Source organism: Poeciliopsis prolifica, unplaced genomic scaffold (assembly GCF_027474105.1).
Source record: "Poeciliopsis prolifica strain line A6 unplaced genomic scaffold, Auburn_PproV2 SCAFFOLD018, whole genome shotgun sequence".
In the NCBI taxonomy this organism is placed as follows: Eukaryota; Metazoa; Chordata; class Actinopteri; order Cyprinodontiformes; family Poeciliidae; genus Poeciliopsis; species Poeciliopsis prolifica.
The window spans coordinates 7,142,156-7,159,722 of NW_026562393.1; the positions used below are offsets into that span (position 1 = coordinate 7,142,156).

The window sequence follows — 17,567 nt, forward strand, 5'->3', positions numbered from 1 at the left end:
TCACTAAAGAATTTACACCCCAAGAAAAGATACATTTGACCTTTTTTGCAATAATTTTCTTTCTTGCTTTCTTTTGAAAATAAAAGCATTTTTCTCAGCAACAAGAGAAAAAATGTGGGACAATTTGCAGGCGAAGAAAGAGATGAGAAATATCCAAAGAAAAGAAGCAAAAGGAACAAAAACTAAAGAGATTACAGTGTGTACATTTCAGAGTGTGTGAGTTTTGTATTTGTAGGTTGTGAACATTTTGAAATAACATTTAAGATATCAGTGATTTAAACAATGTCAAGAAGAAAGAGGAGTCATAAAACTGAAATCAACAGAATGAATAAAATAAATAAATCATCTTATGCCAAGACGAAAAGCTGCTCATGATGCTCCAAACAAGCAAATCTGCTGTGATAATTGACATTAGTGCTGCTATCTGGTTGCATTCTCACCCACATGAAAAAACCCACCAAATAGCCGGATGCAGGTTAGTGCAGGTTCAAACAGTCATTTATGCAGCTTTTGTTTTTGAGATCTTTCATCATTTTTCTTCAGGCGATAACTGACTCCACCTAAACTGATGACGTCGGTGGTCTGCGCTGGACATCAGCACCACAAAGCAGCAGTTATTCATTTCGTATGCTATCGTGGAGGTTAAATTTGGCGGATTTTGCAGCTGTTGTACAATGTGTGCCTCCTTTTGTTTCGCACTTCAACAAAGATTTAGAACAGGAAGGACTTTGTCTCATTTCAAATAATGTTTTTAGAAGGTAATGTTATCTTTCTCACCAATATTTTAAGCTCTCTCCACAATAATTAACTCCAGCGAAACAAATATTTTAACAGCACAAACCTGCAATAAAAAAGTAGCCCAGGGGGTTTATTTTGGAGCGAGATGGGGGGACTGGTGACCTCTAGACAACCTAAAAAATAACTTTATTTCTCAGAAACCAAAACAGCACAAACGAAAACTTTAACGGCACAAACTTGCAGTAATGGAGCACTAACCAATTTTTCACGTGGGTGGGGTGTCAGCTTCTCTCCTTCTCAAATTTGTTTCCTGATTTGAAGCACTCACCTCCAAATTGCGCATGTACTAGTACACTTGGGGACAAAGGGGAAGCGCTTCAGGTTTCAGTTCAAATTAAAAACGTAGCCACACCAATGTCTGAGAGAAACCGTGACATTGTACTTAGAGATGAAAAGAAATCAGTTTGAGAAAACAAAAACAGAGCAGCACGATTTGTGGGAACACAGAAAACCACGTATATTCATTTTCTTATGGTGCTGGTATAAAACCAAAACACTGACGCTGTTTTCTCCTTCACATTCGTACTGAAACCCATCAAGGTTCTTGCAGAAACTCTACATATTTATTGGGAAATTTCATTAGATGTATCTGGATGTAGTTTTGTGATGAAAGCTGCAGATTTTCTAAATTTGCTGCAGTGCAGCTGCTGGAAACAACAGAGCTTTATTTATTTCATGTGACAGAGTGTTAAAGGTTAACCGTAGGGAGCATTATCCCGCTGTCGCAGTGATTTCTTTTTTTTTTTTTGCTCACATATCTACCATGTAACCTTTACAAATTTATTTGGATGAATAAATTAATAAACAGGGAAGAATTGCCCCATTTCATTTGTTCGAAAACATAAAATATCTGCTTTATGCAAATTATTTAAACACTAATTTGTTTAAATGATTAATGTTTAATTATTTAAACAGATTAAATAATTAGACAAGAACCAAGCTAATCAATACACAGAAGAAAGAGCTTGAGAAAGTTAATGTTGCTGTAACTTTAATGGTTAGAAAATCTTCAATACCTTTTACTGAATCTAGAAGATTTATGTGTTATGAGAAAAAAGGCAAGCAGGCAGAGACTTGAAACTTCAGCAAATATTTCAAGAAGTGCATTATCTTGACTTAATATTTATGGAAATATCATTTCACTTACTGATACTGCTTTTTACAATGACAGTCAGTAAAAAACAGGATGACGCATGAAGCAGCTTTACTGATATTTTTTACATCTTAGTTGATGTCCAGACTGCTTTATTATAAAAAAAAAAACACCACAAATGTAGTGCTTCACTGAGTCTGAGTCCTGCAACATAGTAAATAATTTCTCTTAAGCAGAAATGTGCACACATCCAGGCACTTACCCTGCAAATGCAGTGAGGGCTGCACAGGAGTACGGAGCCCAGGAGATGACAAACAGCAAAATGACGATTAAGGCGATTTTAGCCATTTTCCATTCACTCCTCATTTTATGGAACCTCTTTGCAGAGTCTCTTCTTCCTTCACAGTTGATCTTTGTTATCGCTCTGCCAACCACACAAGATTAACATTTTTTGCTGTATTTTTTGAGTAATCCAAACAGGAGTTTGTCTCTGTGGGAGGATGTTGGTGCTGACCGTGAAGAAATGCAGATGTACCAACCGTGTTGTGTGGCGGATGGCTCTGAAGATGCCGCAGTAGCAGAAGATGATGATGAAGAGAGGAATGAAGAAAACAAAAGTAAAGAGCAACATGGTGTAGGAGCGCACCGAAGGGGTAAAGGTCATGTAGTCCCAAGAGCAGGAAGTCATCAGACCCTCAGGGACGTAGGCACCTGCGAGAGGAAAAACACCAATTTGGTTTTTATATGATCAGATTTATTATTTTCAAGAACTTTAAGTTGAATACATGAGACATTTTGCCTTCGATATGCCAGTTCCTGAACATTAAAGGTTTAATGATTTTATGACATAAAGCTCTTCGAACTGCCTTGTTACTGAAATTTGCTCAACAAATAAACTTGATTGATTGAATAATTGCTTGATTTTTGCATCTGTTTATGGATTGGATTTTGTGTGCCCAGTGTCTAAAAGCAAAAGAAATGTTTATATTTTTATTTTCACAAATAAAAAATTAGATACAAAGATATAGATTGATAAAAATTTTGATAAATGTACAGAGAGATAAAAATGCGTAAAAATGTAAGACAGACAGACAGGTTCATTATGACCTAAACAGCCCCTGTAGCTTCATCCTGACTCTCCTCCAGCTTCCAGAGGAAACGTTTCCAGCCGTCTGTCTGTGTTTCTACTCACTCCAGCCGAAGAACGGGGGAAGGCTCCAGCCCACGGAGTAGAGCCAGGCAGCGGCCACGAAGCACAGAGCTTTCCTGTGAGACATGACTCCCAGAGAGGCCAGCGGCCGGGTGATGACAACGTACCGGTCCACTGCGATCACCATCAGTGTCATCATGCTGCAGATGCCAAACAGTGCGCCACAGAAAGCGTACAGTTCACACCCTGGGAAGAGAGGAAGACAACAGAAGAGAAAATGTTGGAATAAATCACAGTACTAAGAATTTACTGCTTTAAACAGTGACTTTTTTTCCCCATATTATGTTCTGTTTATTTATTTCTCCGTCTCAGGGCTTTGCAATCTTTACAACCTAAAGAGCATTTTCACCCAAACCACGCAAAATAAAAGTGCAAATGTCACAAAACTTTTTGATGAAAAACCACTAAGAATTGCAGACAAATATCTACTATAGGAAATTTGTGTTATTTTTAAAATGGCCCCATTTTTATTTCTACTTTGTAGGATTTAAAATAAAGATAAACATAAAATCAATCCTAAAGAAGAGAAAATGTATGTAAAGAAATTAAAAAAGCACAAAGATTTTGACACAATTTTGTTGTGGACATAAATTGCATTTTCAGCATGTGGAGTTTTATTTTCAAATGTTTTACAATGCTGAGCTTTAATTGTCTGTGATTCAAAATCCTGCTGGGGGAAATGAAAACTGGAAACAATGAACATTCCTGAAACAGCAAAATGTTCAAAGCAGCTTTAAACACTTTAACGTGGTTGATTGAAAAGAACCTTAATCACATCTGGAAGGTTGGATCTGGTAGTTAAGAAGAAGACGGTATTTAAACACATTCGTATTTTTCAAAAGGACAGATACCTTAAAGATGCCTGCAGAGGTTATTAAAGATCCTGAAGCAGCTCAGAAATGCATCAAGGCCAAACAAGAGTTTAAATGTGTTTAATGAGCCACATTGCAATATATTCTCAACAAATATACTTGTTTTCTGAGGCAGATGGATCTGGTTTCTTGGTTGGTCTGGAGAATATTCATTAAATCAGGTCAGACAGAAAAGGAGAAGGTTAATTGAACATTCTGCTGACCTTCATGTTTTCACTTTAAATCTCTCAGGTTTGTTCGTCTGATTTAACTTTTAAATAAAAATGCACTCTTTGCGTTTCAGACTGAATGCACATGTCTTGAATTTGACAGAAGAAGTGAAAATTGCACAGATGGAACAGTGCAACAATATAGTTGTTGTTTTTTTTTTAATCTAAATGTTCAAAGCGTTTCTTTCCATGGTTAAAACCAGTTCCTTCCTGGTCCTAAAACAGAACTATTAACAATACCAGATCTGTGTCGCATCATTTCACCATGTAAATACTTTTTGAATACATTTTTGGTCCTTTGTCAGCTTTATTTTAGATTCTGTGGAGGATCACAGAGCAGGGAGACAGTTTGACAACTAAAACCCCATTACTAATCTCAGGATCCTTGCAGAGATGCCCCAATATCACAAATATGGAAATGGCATTTACAGATTCATCCGAAAATGTCAGCACTAATCGCGGCTCTTTGTGACACAGTCTTACTCTCCATGATGGCTGGAACACAAACAAAATGCTAAACGATACGAGACACTGAGAACTTGTTATTCCAGAACAAACCCCACGTTTCATTAATGTTGACTCTTTTTTATTGATTCATTCATTTTTATCTTTAAGTGTGGGTGGGACTGGCTGCCTGAGGATTTTTATTCTGGCCCTGTTGAAGAAAATGTTTCATATTTTACATACATTTAGATACATTGATGCACTGAACCCCAGTGAAATCCTCCTGGTTCTTCCACCAAATATTGATCTCTGAACTCCAGAGTTAAAACATTAGTTTTGTTGTTTCTAAGTGGACATAAACTTGTTTTATTTGCATTATTTGAGGTCTGAAAACACTTCATCTTTTTTATTATTTTGACAATTTCTCATTTTCTACAAATGAATATCAAATTTTTGTTTGAATTTCAGAGACATGTCAGTAGATCATAGAATAAAAACTAGAAAAAGTAAAATTAGAGAAACTGATCATTTAAAGTCTTATTTTTTTCTAGAACTGTAGAAAATTTGTGATCATATTGTAATTTTGAATTTCTTTGTTAAAAGTACAGGATATTAATATAATATAATATATTATAACATAATATGATATTTTTGCGATATTGCTCTCACACCGAGTTTTAAAATACAATCTTGTATTGTGTTTCAAGTTTATCAGGTGGATCTTCTTAAGTTTTAGAATAAAATATGTAATTTCTATAAAATGATACACTTTTTATAATTATTTGTGCCCTGGGTAAAGAGGCATCTCACACTAAAACCTGAGAAACAGATTCTTTATTTTCTTTTGCTGTTTTTCCATAGAAACTCATATGCTAAGAAATTAATTTAATTCTCACAAATTCACAGAGAATCCCTTTAAAAAATTTATATTTTATAAGATTTGACTGTTTATTTCTCCTACTACTCTCCAGTTAGGAGTTTACCTACAATCAGTGACTTTAGGATTTTAATTTGAAAAGTTTCCAACATAATCAGATTTGCTGAAAAGCTTCATTTGAATTGATCTCAAAATGATTAAATGTCCTATCCAGTTGGATTGTTTTTAATTTTTTTACGCTGCTGGAAATTAAAGATGAATTTCTGAGAGTGTCGTGAACAAACATCACCTTTTTTCCCAAAGATCCAGTGTTTATGCATGCTGGTGATGAAGAAGATGGGCGTCTGTGTGAGACACATCAGGAAGTCTGTGACTGCCAGGTTGATTATGAAGATGTTGGACGGCGTCCGAAGGCTCCGACTTCTGCACACACACACGCAGAGTGGTTGAAATGCACCTCTAATTATTAGCTCATTGGACAATATTCATCAGGGATGAAAAAGCCTCGAATACCTGCTGAAAGCGTAAATGACCAGGAAGTTTCCCAGCATGCCTGTGATTCCTACAGCCAGGATGACGACGCCTATGGTGTAGTGTGCGTGTGCGGGGACGTTTACCGTCGGAAACGCGTGGGCTGGGACGATGGCGTCCTGGTCCTGCTCAAAGAGAAACCAGAGATTTAAGGAAATATAAAGTGACAGTGAGTGGTGCAGTTGGCAGCTGCCGCTTTGAGGGTAGAAAGTCCTGGGTTCGATTCCCGGCCCGGCGTCTTTCTGCATGGAGTTACCAAGGCACCCTCGGAGGATGCTTCGGTTAATAATGTCACTTTTAATGGAAAGTTGATCATTTTAATTCAAGTTTTTGTTAAAAGTGTCATTGTTTACAGAGTGACACTTTATAACGTAAACATTCATAAAACTCCCTCATCTTGATGACAGGTGTTATTTAGGCTTATCCACATCCGTCAAACGAAGTGTTACCCGAAAACCCAACAATTTTCTTTCTTAAAGTGATAATGAATTATGAATAGGCCCGTCAAAATAAACAATAAATTAATTAATCGATCAATAATTCTTGATTTATTGCTTTCTCTGAATAATACAAATCTTCAGTCTGGTGCTCTGAGCTCAACTGTCCCTTTTTTTGATAGATACATTTGCTGACATAGACTTCAGACTTTATTTGATAAACCAGCTCAGAGCAGCAATGCGTTGTTTCTACCACCTTTATGTCACTTCCTGTTTAAAGTTGACATTTAGGAAAAACATTTATGACATTTATTTATACCATATCAGAGGGCAGGGTTGCCCTCTAACAGGAAGTTGCTTTTTCCAGCTGAGTCGCTTCACCTGAAGGCATCACAATGTTATATCCTTGACTGCTTTTCTTTTGTCTTTCACTGAGCTCGTTTCAGGCAGATGCTCAGCCACCCACACATACAGTCAGTCACACATCATCACCAAGACTACCTGAGCTGGGCCCGGTGTTTAACGGGAACTCACACACCCACACACACACACACACACACACACCCACACACACACACAGATTGTCTGCTTAATCCTGGATGCATTCGCCATGATTTCTGTGTTTGACATCTGTTTCAGCAGTCCTACGTCTCTAGAGTTTCACCATCATGCACACAGCGTAAAGAGGGCATTTAGTAGCAGGTTGTGTGAGCCAGGGAGTGAAAAGGTCATGGGATGCTGTAGGGAAAGAAAGAACAAGTTTTAAATTTATGTTGTTTCCGTGTGTTGAATATAAACAACTCGTCCTGCTTGATCTCTTTATCTTTTGGTTTTCCAGATGATTTCCTAGCTTTTCCACTGAAATCTCTTTCTCTCTCTGCTCTACCTCAGCTTCCTCTCTCCTGTTGCCTCAGCTCCAGCAGTTAAGGACCAGATTAACTCCGATCACACGGCAGACGCGGCGGAAAGGGTGAAATCCTCTCTGTTTTCTGTGGGATTTGAAGAAAATGGTGGGAAGTAATGTCCCGCTATGTTTTCTGGGGGTGGGGTTGCCTCTTGTAATTTGAATATAAATGATCTGGTTGATGTTTAATGCACAGTGACATTAAAACAGACAAGGATAAACAAATAAGATAAGAAAGATGGTGAAGATTAAATATTGACAAGAGGATGAGAGAAAACATGAGGCGACATAAATGAATTAAAGCAAATATAAACTAGAAAGCGATCTTATAGAGAAATACTTACAGGATTTTTAAATTTCCTTCAGATTCAAAAGTTTCCATACATTTTCTTAGTATTTAATGTAATTCAAATACGTCAAATCTTTTGGGTTTAACTCCATACATTTCTCACATTTTTCAATTTTCTGAAATTTTGACAAATTGTTTCAGACAGAACGGCTGTAAGCTTCGCTGCTCTCCCTGCCTTTTGGGACTGAGATCAAGGGAAACATTTACATTTTTACACTCCATTTTGTAACTTTTGTAAGTCTATTTCACATGTGTCAAACTCAAGGCCTGTGGGCCAAACCTGGTCCGCCATGGCTTGTGATGGCGGACCAGTTTGTCGGTTCTAGTCTGAACTCTAAATATTTTATCAATAAACTTAATGCAGTTTGTATCTGTCCACTATCAACACAGCAAGAAATAAAAAGTTGCATTTGCTGACATAAATAAGTGCAAATATTGCAAAAAATATTTAAAAAAACATTTAAGAAATAAGAAAAAGTATAATTAATTTAATGCTATGATTAATTGAAATGTGTAATTCAATTGAACAATTTTTTTTTTTCATTGTATTGCGATGACATTTGTCATGGAATAAACTGAACTGGATGAAGTTCAGTTTATTTTTCACATGTTTTCATCAGTTTCTCCTTCAGCAAAACGGCCCCACATCATGATGCTGCCTCTCTCATGCTTCACAGCTGGGATGGTGCTCCCAGGTTTGCAAACGACGCCCTATTTGCTAAAATGTAACATTGATCATTTTGGCCAAATACCACAAGACAGCCTCATAAAAAAATCTCAGTTTGTTCAAGGATTTCTCAAACAAACAACCATGAATGAGTCAAAGCAACTGACAGGAATGTTTCTGAGGAGGGAATAACATTGTAAAAATGATTGAAGGTGAAAAAGCGTCAAATTTCCCCCTTTAAAAGTTGTCAGAAGCTTCAAAGCCATAACATCGTCACCTCAGCTTTCCCAAATCATTTACAGGGATTGAAATCTCAGTCTACAACCGCTCTCTTCGTCAATCTTTATGTCTGTGTAAATAGACATAATTTCCCTAGTTGACCAATAAAGGTCATATTCAGTCTACAGTAATGTGTTTATTGTCTTTTTCTTGCATATGGAAATGTTTTGACCCAGCTGTATAGCTGAAGGGACATTTCTAATTGAGAACAGTCCTGATTATATTCTGATTTATTTAGACAACTTGGCCTCATTATCACAGTCTGTTGTCACTCAGACACTATTTTGACTCCTGAAAACACAGAACACAGCTGAGTAATTACACTAATGAACAGGCTTATTTGCTAAAGGTGATGCAAAGATGATAGTATTTCAGTTTGAGGGGGTTGTTTTAGTGAGATATAGTTCTGTGAAAAAGTATATACCCATGATGTACAGATTTTTTTCCTTATTTTTGTATCAAACTGAAATAATTCAGATCAATAAGCAAATTTTTTTCAAACAGAGATAATATAGCCGCTGTCAGATTATTGTTTGATCTACTGAATGAAATGCAAAAAAAGTTAACAACTCGTTAGCAATTAGTTAAAAGACCTCAAAATGCAACATCATCCAAATAATAAACTGTCAACACAAAAAGTCATTGATGTCTAAAAATCTGGAAAAGTTTACAAAGTTATTTCTAAATGAGCATTCTCTCCCGTCCGGTTCAGTGCGATTTAGTCAAACTCTAGTCCACTTGTCTAGAAAGTCCGGTTCATCTGGGGAAGGTGTGAATTCGTAATCGAACTCTGGTCCACCTAAACCCAACGTTACCGTCAGGTTGAAGTGAACTCTGCTGCAGTTCGAATGCATTTGTGTCTGCGAAGTGGACCATCAACAGTTCCAAAATCAGGAAGAGGGCTAAAAAGAATTGCATTCTGGGTAAATACAACTAAAACAAAGATGTGAGAGAGAAATGGTTTGTGCTTGTTTACCAACAACAAGAGAGGAAACCCCTATAACTTCTAAAATCAGACTCTTCTCCATTTTGTTCACATTTTATGAAAAAGGAAGTTGAGCTCAATGTCTTCTTCTGTGGTTTTTGTGTTGTTTCCTTCAGTAGTTCTTGGTGTGGCGCCACCACAGGGAAGGGGAGGGACAGGTTTTTCAAAGGGTTTGCATCATTTAACGCAAACCCCAGCAGCTGAAAATGTAGCAAATGTTGCAATTCTGGTCCCCAATCAACCCGACTCTACTGGACTATCAGGTGTGAAAACACCCTAAAACTTTGGCACACGGGGAACCAGCCAGAGATTCATAATCCACAACCGGAGAAATGAACTAAAATTACTCCAAGAGCTCATCAACGATTCAACCAGAAGGTCACAAAACCAGAACAACCTCTAAACTTGCCTCTATTAAGGTCAAAGTACAAGTTTTAGCAATTGACCCAGAATGGCAAACCTCCAAACCAGAACCAATGCTGACCAAAAAGAAACCAAATGTAATCTTAAGATGAAGGTCAAATGAAAGGACTCCATCAGATTCATCCTGATTGATTAAAAATAGAAAGCATGAACCCAAGTGAACATCTTTCAATCAGCTGCGCCATAATTTCCTCTAAGAGTGTTTTCAAGCTTAGACCTTCTCTTTCTTCTTTTTTTCTCATCTGAAAAATGTTGGTGGTTCCTCTCCTTTCTGACGAGCTGTCAGTGACAAACCTGTCTTTCTAAAGGTTTGTCACTGTCTTTCTAAAACCACAATGTTGCAATCTAATAACTATGCAAATAATAATTTCTCCCAGCGACATTTGAACACGGCTTCAATTCAAGAAGCCGTTGCTCACATCCTCTGAGAAAACTTACATTTTCAGGCTGTTTCTTGTGGCTTGTCATCATGTAACTGTCTGCTTGGAAAATCACATCTATAACTGATTTTCACTCATGTCAAACACTCGCAGTAATGTTTTGATTCAGACATTTAAATTAAAACTGTCCAGAAAGCTAATCGGATAAAATTCTGGGATTTTTGGCATGGGTGAAATGAAGCAGTGCCAACAAATATGTGGTTAATATCCAGATCATCTTTAACACGGATGGGAAAAAATAACTTCTGAGTAGTAAAATACACACAGTCAAGATTTTGTTTGACTTCCTCAGCTCAGTTAAAATCTCACATTTTCAATTGTTTCTAGCATGAAGAGTTCACTTCTCTGCCTGTTGAATGCAGATAAAAACAACTCCCAAAAAATGTATTAAGGAGCAGTGCAACACTTCATTTGAAAGGATGTCCATAAGACTGACATAATACTGAATTAAAAGTCTGCTAAAAGTGTCAACTTTGCATTAAAAGAGTAAATGACGCTTTGCGATGACAGTCTTTCCCCACTCTTTTGCGTCCAGTCGCTGTTTGAAAAGCTTCAAATGCCACAAATGCTGGACTCTGACTAGAGAAACACTTAACTTCACACAATGTTTCTGAGTTGAGGAGCTGCCAACTTAAAAAGAAGGTGCCCCACTAATAAATGATGTTAAAAGACTTTACAGTTAAATTTGAATAATCACATGTCACACATCCCTATTTGTTTCTGAGCAAATCTATCAATAACTTTGCATGCACTTCCTAACTTAGCCACTAGAGGTCTCTCTGAGTGGTGCACTCATTCAGTGTGGGTTGCTTGTTTGAAATGGGAGGAATGCAGACATAGAAGAATAAACCTAAAGGGGTGAAAATGGAGACTTTTAAGAAATCTATTAGCCTGAACTATTTGAATAAAACAGAAATACCCTTTGTTGTTCCTCAGAAGGGAAATTCTGGAGTACCAGCAGCAAAGTGGTCGTCTGATAAAAGCTTTTTTTGGTAATTATTTCATTCTTTTAAAGAACAACTATGTTGTTCAGAATGGATGCTACAGCCATCCCTGCAGTTTCCATCCCGTTTCTGTTCTCTCCATATATTAATCTCCCGTGTTCTTCATTTGTCTCATTAAGGGTAATGAATAGTGTATGAGCTGCTCTCCCAATGACCACAGAATCAGCCACTCCTTGAATGCAAGGCCTAAAGTAGCCAACCTGTACGGCAGAAAGAAAAGACTGAAGTTTTCAGAAATGACATGATTCATTATCGAACTGGTAACTGTGGGTTAATCGAATTGGGCAGAAATTAAGTTTTGACTCCACGTCCATGTCTTAAATGCAACCTATATGCTTCTTCAATCAGGTTAGAATTAGTTTATGAACTACACAAAGCATTTTTTGTAGAGAATCATTCTCAGATAGTGAGATTTTAGTCTGGTCATTTCTTCCTAGCTACGCCGCCAACTCAACATTTACACTCACACATGAAAATGGCTGCAACCAGATGTACAGCTACGCAACCATACATCTTTGAAAAGCATAAGTATAGCCTTCTGCACAGCCAACAAGAATGCTGCAAGCAGTTTTTTTAGATGGTAAGTCAACAAAACACTTTTCCAGCACCAGCTGAGCAGCGCATACAGCGGTGAAACCAACCGACCAAACGGGCTGCGGCGCCGCTTCGGTTGCTAGGTAACAGAGCTGAGCTCTGCTGGGGTTGCTAGGTAACAGAGATGCGTCTGCTGATTTGTGACGTCACATCCTGGAGGTTTGTGAAACGGCTCATTTTTCAGAAACAAAAAAGGATTCAGTTATCAGCCAAAGTTGGGACTCAAATGGAAGCATGAAAACATAAAAAAAATTTAAATTTTTGAACAATAGGTCCCCTTTAAATTAAAAATTAATGATGGGTAACCAGTATTTTTTGATTAGCTCTTTGCAGCCATTCACTGTTTCACTCTGATTACATTGAAGACTCAAGTCCCAGACCTCAAGTTCAAGTTAATTTTTTAGTCCTTAGAGCGGGAAATGTGCTGAAATGCTAAAAATACAACATTACAGTAACATAGATTTTGAAAACCCCATATATATTTTATTGAACTCTCTTCTTGCGCTGTGGATAGAGTCCGGCCTGAAAGTGGATTGTGAAAAGATACAAACTTGTCCTTAAAGAAGTTGCAGTGAAAATTATATCTGTCTCATATGTGATGTGTGTCTGGGCTCCTGCTCAGCAAACATTTGATATTTTCCCTTATTGGTCTAATAATAAATATCATGGACATATTTTCTAGGACTATTTTGTCTTTATTTAGTCTATAAAAATACACCAATTATTGATGACATTATGACCAGTGAGAGGTGACATGAATAACATCAGAGCTTAATTAAGTTCATTATGTCATCAAATTTAATGTGCTCAACCAGGAAATGGGAATCCATAAAGATTCGAGTGAAAGGAGCCGAATTGTGAAAGCCAGAATAGTCAGAGTGTCTCTGAAAACTGCAGCTCTTAAGGGGAGTTCCCAGCCTGCTGCTGCCCAGAAAAGGAACAGTGTTGAACCAACGGCAAGGTCAAAGGTTAATTGTTGCTAATGGGGACTGAAGGCTGGCCAGCATGGCCTGATCCTGCCGTCGGGCTGATCGCTGAAGGCGTTAACGCTGGTTGGCTTGGAAAAGTTTAAGAATTCATCTTGAGTCACATTTTGGAAGCAGATTGTTCACTTAGCAGGTCTTGATGCTCAGTTTGGAGATTTGCTTTTTTGTTTTTTGCCTTGTCTTTCAAACGACTAACTAAAAGTGACCACAGTCAGACTTCTGTGTGAACGATTTAGAAAAAGACAACTTGCACACGCAGTGGAACGGTGACAACAGCTCGTTGTTTGCAGAAGTAAAAACATTGGTTACAAAAAAACATTTTTGGAAGTTGTCTTTGTTTTTTCATAACTGAATTAGGACTCTTTTGCACCACCAAATCCAAAACTGACATCCATTTTTCTCAATCGGGTCAGGTTTTTATTCTAATTTGATTTAGAGAAATCTGATCTTCTGACTAAATTCATGACATTTTTGTGACATTACCAGTTAATTTCCGTTAAGATTTCTCATCCCAAAAAGGTTTTAGGAGAAAAAAATTTGTTTTTCTAACTGATACATCCATCCATCCATTTTCTGTTCACCATTCTCCCTAACGGGGTCAGGAGGTGCTGGTGCCCATCTCCAGCTGCGTTCCGGGCGAGAGGCGGGGTTCACCCTGGACAGGTCGTCAGTCTGTCGCAGCTATAATTTGGGTAATAAACAGAGGTAATGGTAAGTACGTGTAAATTGAACATTACGTCTTCATTGTGCAAAATTCAGAGCATGAGCTTCTGTTTCTTTGAACGGCAGAAGAAATGTCTTCCTCCAGTAATCAGCCATCATGACTGGATCCCAAACTAATACGTAGCTTTGTTCAGAAAGTTGACCCGATTGAGCAAAACCAACATGATTTTTGGATTCAGCCCATCAAAATGACCGTCAAACAGTTGAAAACCAGACAATTCTTTGGTCGTTGACCAGCATAATGAATGGAGCGATCCATTGATCGACTTTAAAGATATTCAGCAATGGGAGCCGACAAAATGATCACAAAATCATAACAGTCTCCACCACCTAAAACACCAACAAAGGGTTTGTGGAAACCAGAAGAGGTAAGAAAGTAAAAGTTGTTCTGGTTTTCTTTCGCAGCTGGAGCTGCGTACTCGGTTTAAATGGGGAAAACCTGGCGCCAAGATGCATCATGGGAAGAACGAAAGAAAACCAGGTGTTACTTTTGGAAGCAAAATATTATTCCTGATTCAGAAAAAGCAAAGATTTGGGAACTCAACTAATGTTTTCCCATTTGATCAGCCATTTTGTATTTGGCTCCTGGTCAGTTTGCCTTTCAGATCTCCTCTTCAGAGATACACATTCATATTTTGCTGCTCCCTTCTGTCTTTTCTCTCATGCAAACAAACAATTGTGAACCCATGAACTCAAACCAGGGTGTATTTTTAGTTTTAATCAAGTATTTTTATAAATCATGGCCTTCAATGGTTAAAAAAATACCCACATCTCACATGCACCCAAATGAAAGCTTTGTGTTATTCTCTGCTTCCAACTATTTGGATTTCAATCTGCATTTGGAGCTGTCAGATTTTAGGAAATGTGTGAGGTTATGAGCCTTGATTAAGACAAAATGAGTTCTTGTAATAAAATAGATTTTATTGGTGTCAAAGAGCAGCTTTTTTTTTTTAAAACAGTGGACCCTGAAAAACAGATCATCTGCTGTCAAAGTGCTTCAAAATCTCCCTCTAGTCGGTGTATTCTGAAAATGTCAGTCACAGACAGATGGAGAGGTTAGGTCTCAAGTTGCTGTGCAAAACTAAAAACTTCAGACTTGACTAAACCTTGTGACTGAAAGGCTTGTGGCTCGAGATACACTTGTAGTTTGTAGACTCTAGTCTTATAAACAAGCTTTTCTTCAAATAATTAATAGTGAAATTAATTACAGACAGGAATTGTGATGTATGCACATATTTTACTCTGAAATAATATGTTTAAATTACTGCCTTCCACATCTCCTGCTGCAAAGCTAGCTGCATCATTTAACGTATATTATGAAATTTAAAAGCACACCTTGTGCTCTTTATTCAGATATATAACTCACTACGCTGTGCCTCACTCACCACGGCTCAAATTACAAAAGTCTAAAACATTAAACATGCTTAATGTTCAAAACAATGTTTTAAAATGTAGATTTATGGCAAAACATTGTTAAAACTCTTCTGCATAGTAGAAAGAAATAAAACTCAAAACTATGTAGTTCAGTATCAAGACAATATGATAACATAGATTCATTACAATAACTAAATAAAAGTCAGCTTGTGGGATTTATTCTGAAAATTCAACACTTTTTGCTCCTGGAACTCAAATCCTCATTTCTACATGGATAAATGTGACCATGTTCAAAATATAGCACTATTTTTCATGATGAATTCAATGTCAAAAGGTTAAATTAAAAAGGTTTATAAATGTCTTAAACGCTGATAAATAAAAATTATGACATTTTAAAGTTTTAAACTCATAGCTGGTAGTAATGGAGAGTTATTGACAGGATCCGAAGGTAGAAAAAGCAAAATGGTTTAAATTGACCAAAAACATTAAGACAATTTACAATTTCTCATCCCTGTTTCACTTCTTTATGCTTCCAAATGATTATCAGGCTTGTGTTGTGTCACTTATCTCTCTTCAATGAACTTCAGACATGCAGACAAACAAAAGGTTATCAGTTACAGCAGACAAAACAGAGAGTGTGTGTGGAAATGCGCTCTTCGGGAACGTAAGTCACGCATAACTGCACGCAGACATGACAGCTTTTTTTCTGTTTGTTGTTTTTTTTTTTTTTCCAAGACATGGAGGAACCACCCGCATCCTGCCTCCATTCAGCTGCGGTTATGAATGAAAAGGAAGATCCGTCAATCATTCAAGTATCCATTCATCCACTCTGGTTATTCCTACACTTTCTATATGATCAGTTCGAAATTCTGATTGTGTTCTTGCAATAATAGTAAAATATTTTACAAAATGTTATCAATACGAAACATTTCCCCAGGTTCTTCCAGCTGTGTTGAGCTGGACTTGGCAGCTCTGGATCAGATTCTGATGCGCATTTCAGAGGCGCACAGCGGCTCTCCGGTCACGCAGGCAGCTGTTGCGTTCAAATCGGCTGGAAACAGGAAACAGACACTTACAGCTGGAGCCTCCGGAGACACCTCCATGAGCCGGTGCGGGTTGATGGAGCTGATATTCCAAGGCGCGCTGCCGGTCGGGTCCGGTGTCGGAACCACCGGTCCGATATGGAGCCTGGAGTCCATCCGCGGACCAAACAATGGTAGAGCCTCTAAATGTGCAAGAGAAGTTTATTTGAGATGTTTTGAGCTTGTCTTTCAGGAGTCCGAGCGGCCGGTCATCCTCTCCATCCGGCTCCTACATCCTCCTCAGAGAAACTGGAGCGCAACAGCTGTGCAGCGGCGGGAAACACTGCGCGCTCTCTCTCTCCTCCTCTCTCCTCCTCTCTCTCTACGTCTGTCTCTTCCTCCGTTTCTCATCCTCTACCCGCTCCGGGGAATCCTCAGACTGTTAGTGGGTCCCTGTGCTGTGTGCACAAATAGATCTAACCTTTGTCCTGTTTATTTGTTTCATTGGACTTTGAAGAAATCAGCAGTTCTTTCTTGATTTGTGCCACAATTTCATCCCTGACTGTCCAAACCCTGCTGATCAATTTACAAACATCCCCATTGATCCGTAGATCCATGGTCAGGAAAAAATAAATCTATAATCTGAAAAGTATGCTGCATGTTTATGTCAAATCTGCTGAGACGCCACCAAGGCATGCAGTGGTTGGGTTATAAACAAATATCCCAAACTCTATAAACATCTGATCAATTATGTGGCTCAGGACATGGACATTCATCTAAACTGACAAGTTGGCTACTGTTTTCTAATACGCTTGCATATTTTTAAATTTTCTTTAAAGAATAGTGTCTAAAAAGTAAGACATAAAAGAAAGAGGGCATGATTAAATAAGTTTACACTTTCTTTTCAAACAAAGTTCAAGATATTTGACATGCCACTCTTTTTAGCTTCAATTATGAAATAAAAAGCGTCGTTTTCCTTCGACTCTGCAGCCGTACACGACTTTGGGTTAACCTGATAACTTAAATCCAAACACAATCTATTCAGGTATGTCATGAACATGGCAACAGTTCATGGAAATGTTTAAAGGAAAGACTTGTGACAGAGATAAGTTTGAGATGCATCTGAGGCGCAGCGACACAGCTTAAGAAATGGATTGTAGAGGAAGGATTAGAGTTTGTACTTCAGGCTTGATTTAGACAGATTTTGAGATGATGTGCATCTAATATTCTAATCCCACACAATAACAGAGATGATGAGGAAAAGAGTTGGAAAAGGGATAACAGAGTGAAGGAGGTATTAACAGAAATGCAGAACTCAAGATATTGTTTCCATGTCGTCTCTTTCG

General features: G+C 37.8%; 1 protein-coding gene across 1 annotated transcript in view; it reads right to left on the bottom strand.

Annotated features, from left to right (window-relative positions):
• The window catches only part of LOC129368150 (melanopsin-A-like), a 31,005-nt gene extending 13,875 nt beyond the window's left edge, over window positions 1-17,130 (bottom strand). Inside the window, exons 1-6 of the mRNA XM_055043009.1 lie at window positions 16,276-17,130; window positions 6,017-6,159; window positions 5,793-5,926; window positions 3,084-3,287; window positions 2,431-2,602; window positions 2,154-2,315 (exon numbers count right to left, since the gene is read on the bottom strand). Coding sequence (XP_054898984.1) covers window positions 2,154-2,315; window positions 2,431-2,602; window positions 3,084-3,287; window positions 5,793-5,926; window positions 6,017-6,159; window positions 16,276-16,398 — 938 coding nt within the window. The 5' untranslated portion in view covers window positions 16,399-17,130. The remainder of the gene's footprint in view (window positions 1-2,153; window positions 2,316-2,430; window positions 2,603-3,083; window positions 3,288-5,792; window positions 5,927-6,016; window positions 6,160-16,275) is intronic.
• Between the last annotated feature and the right edge of the window lie 437 nt (window positions 17,131-17,567).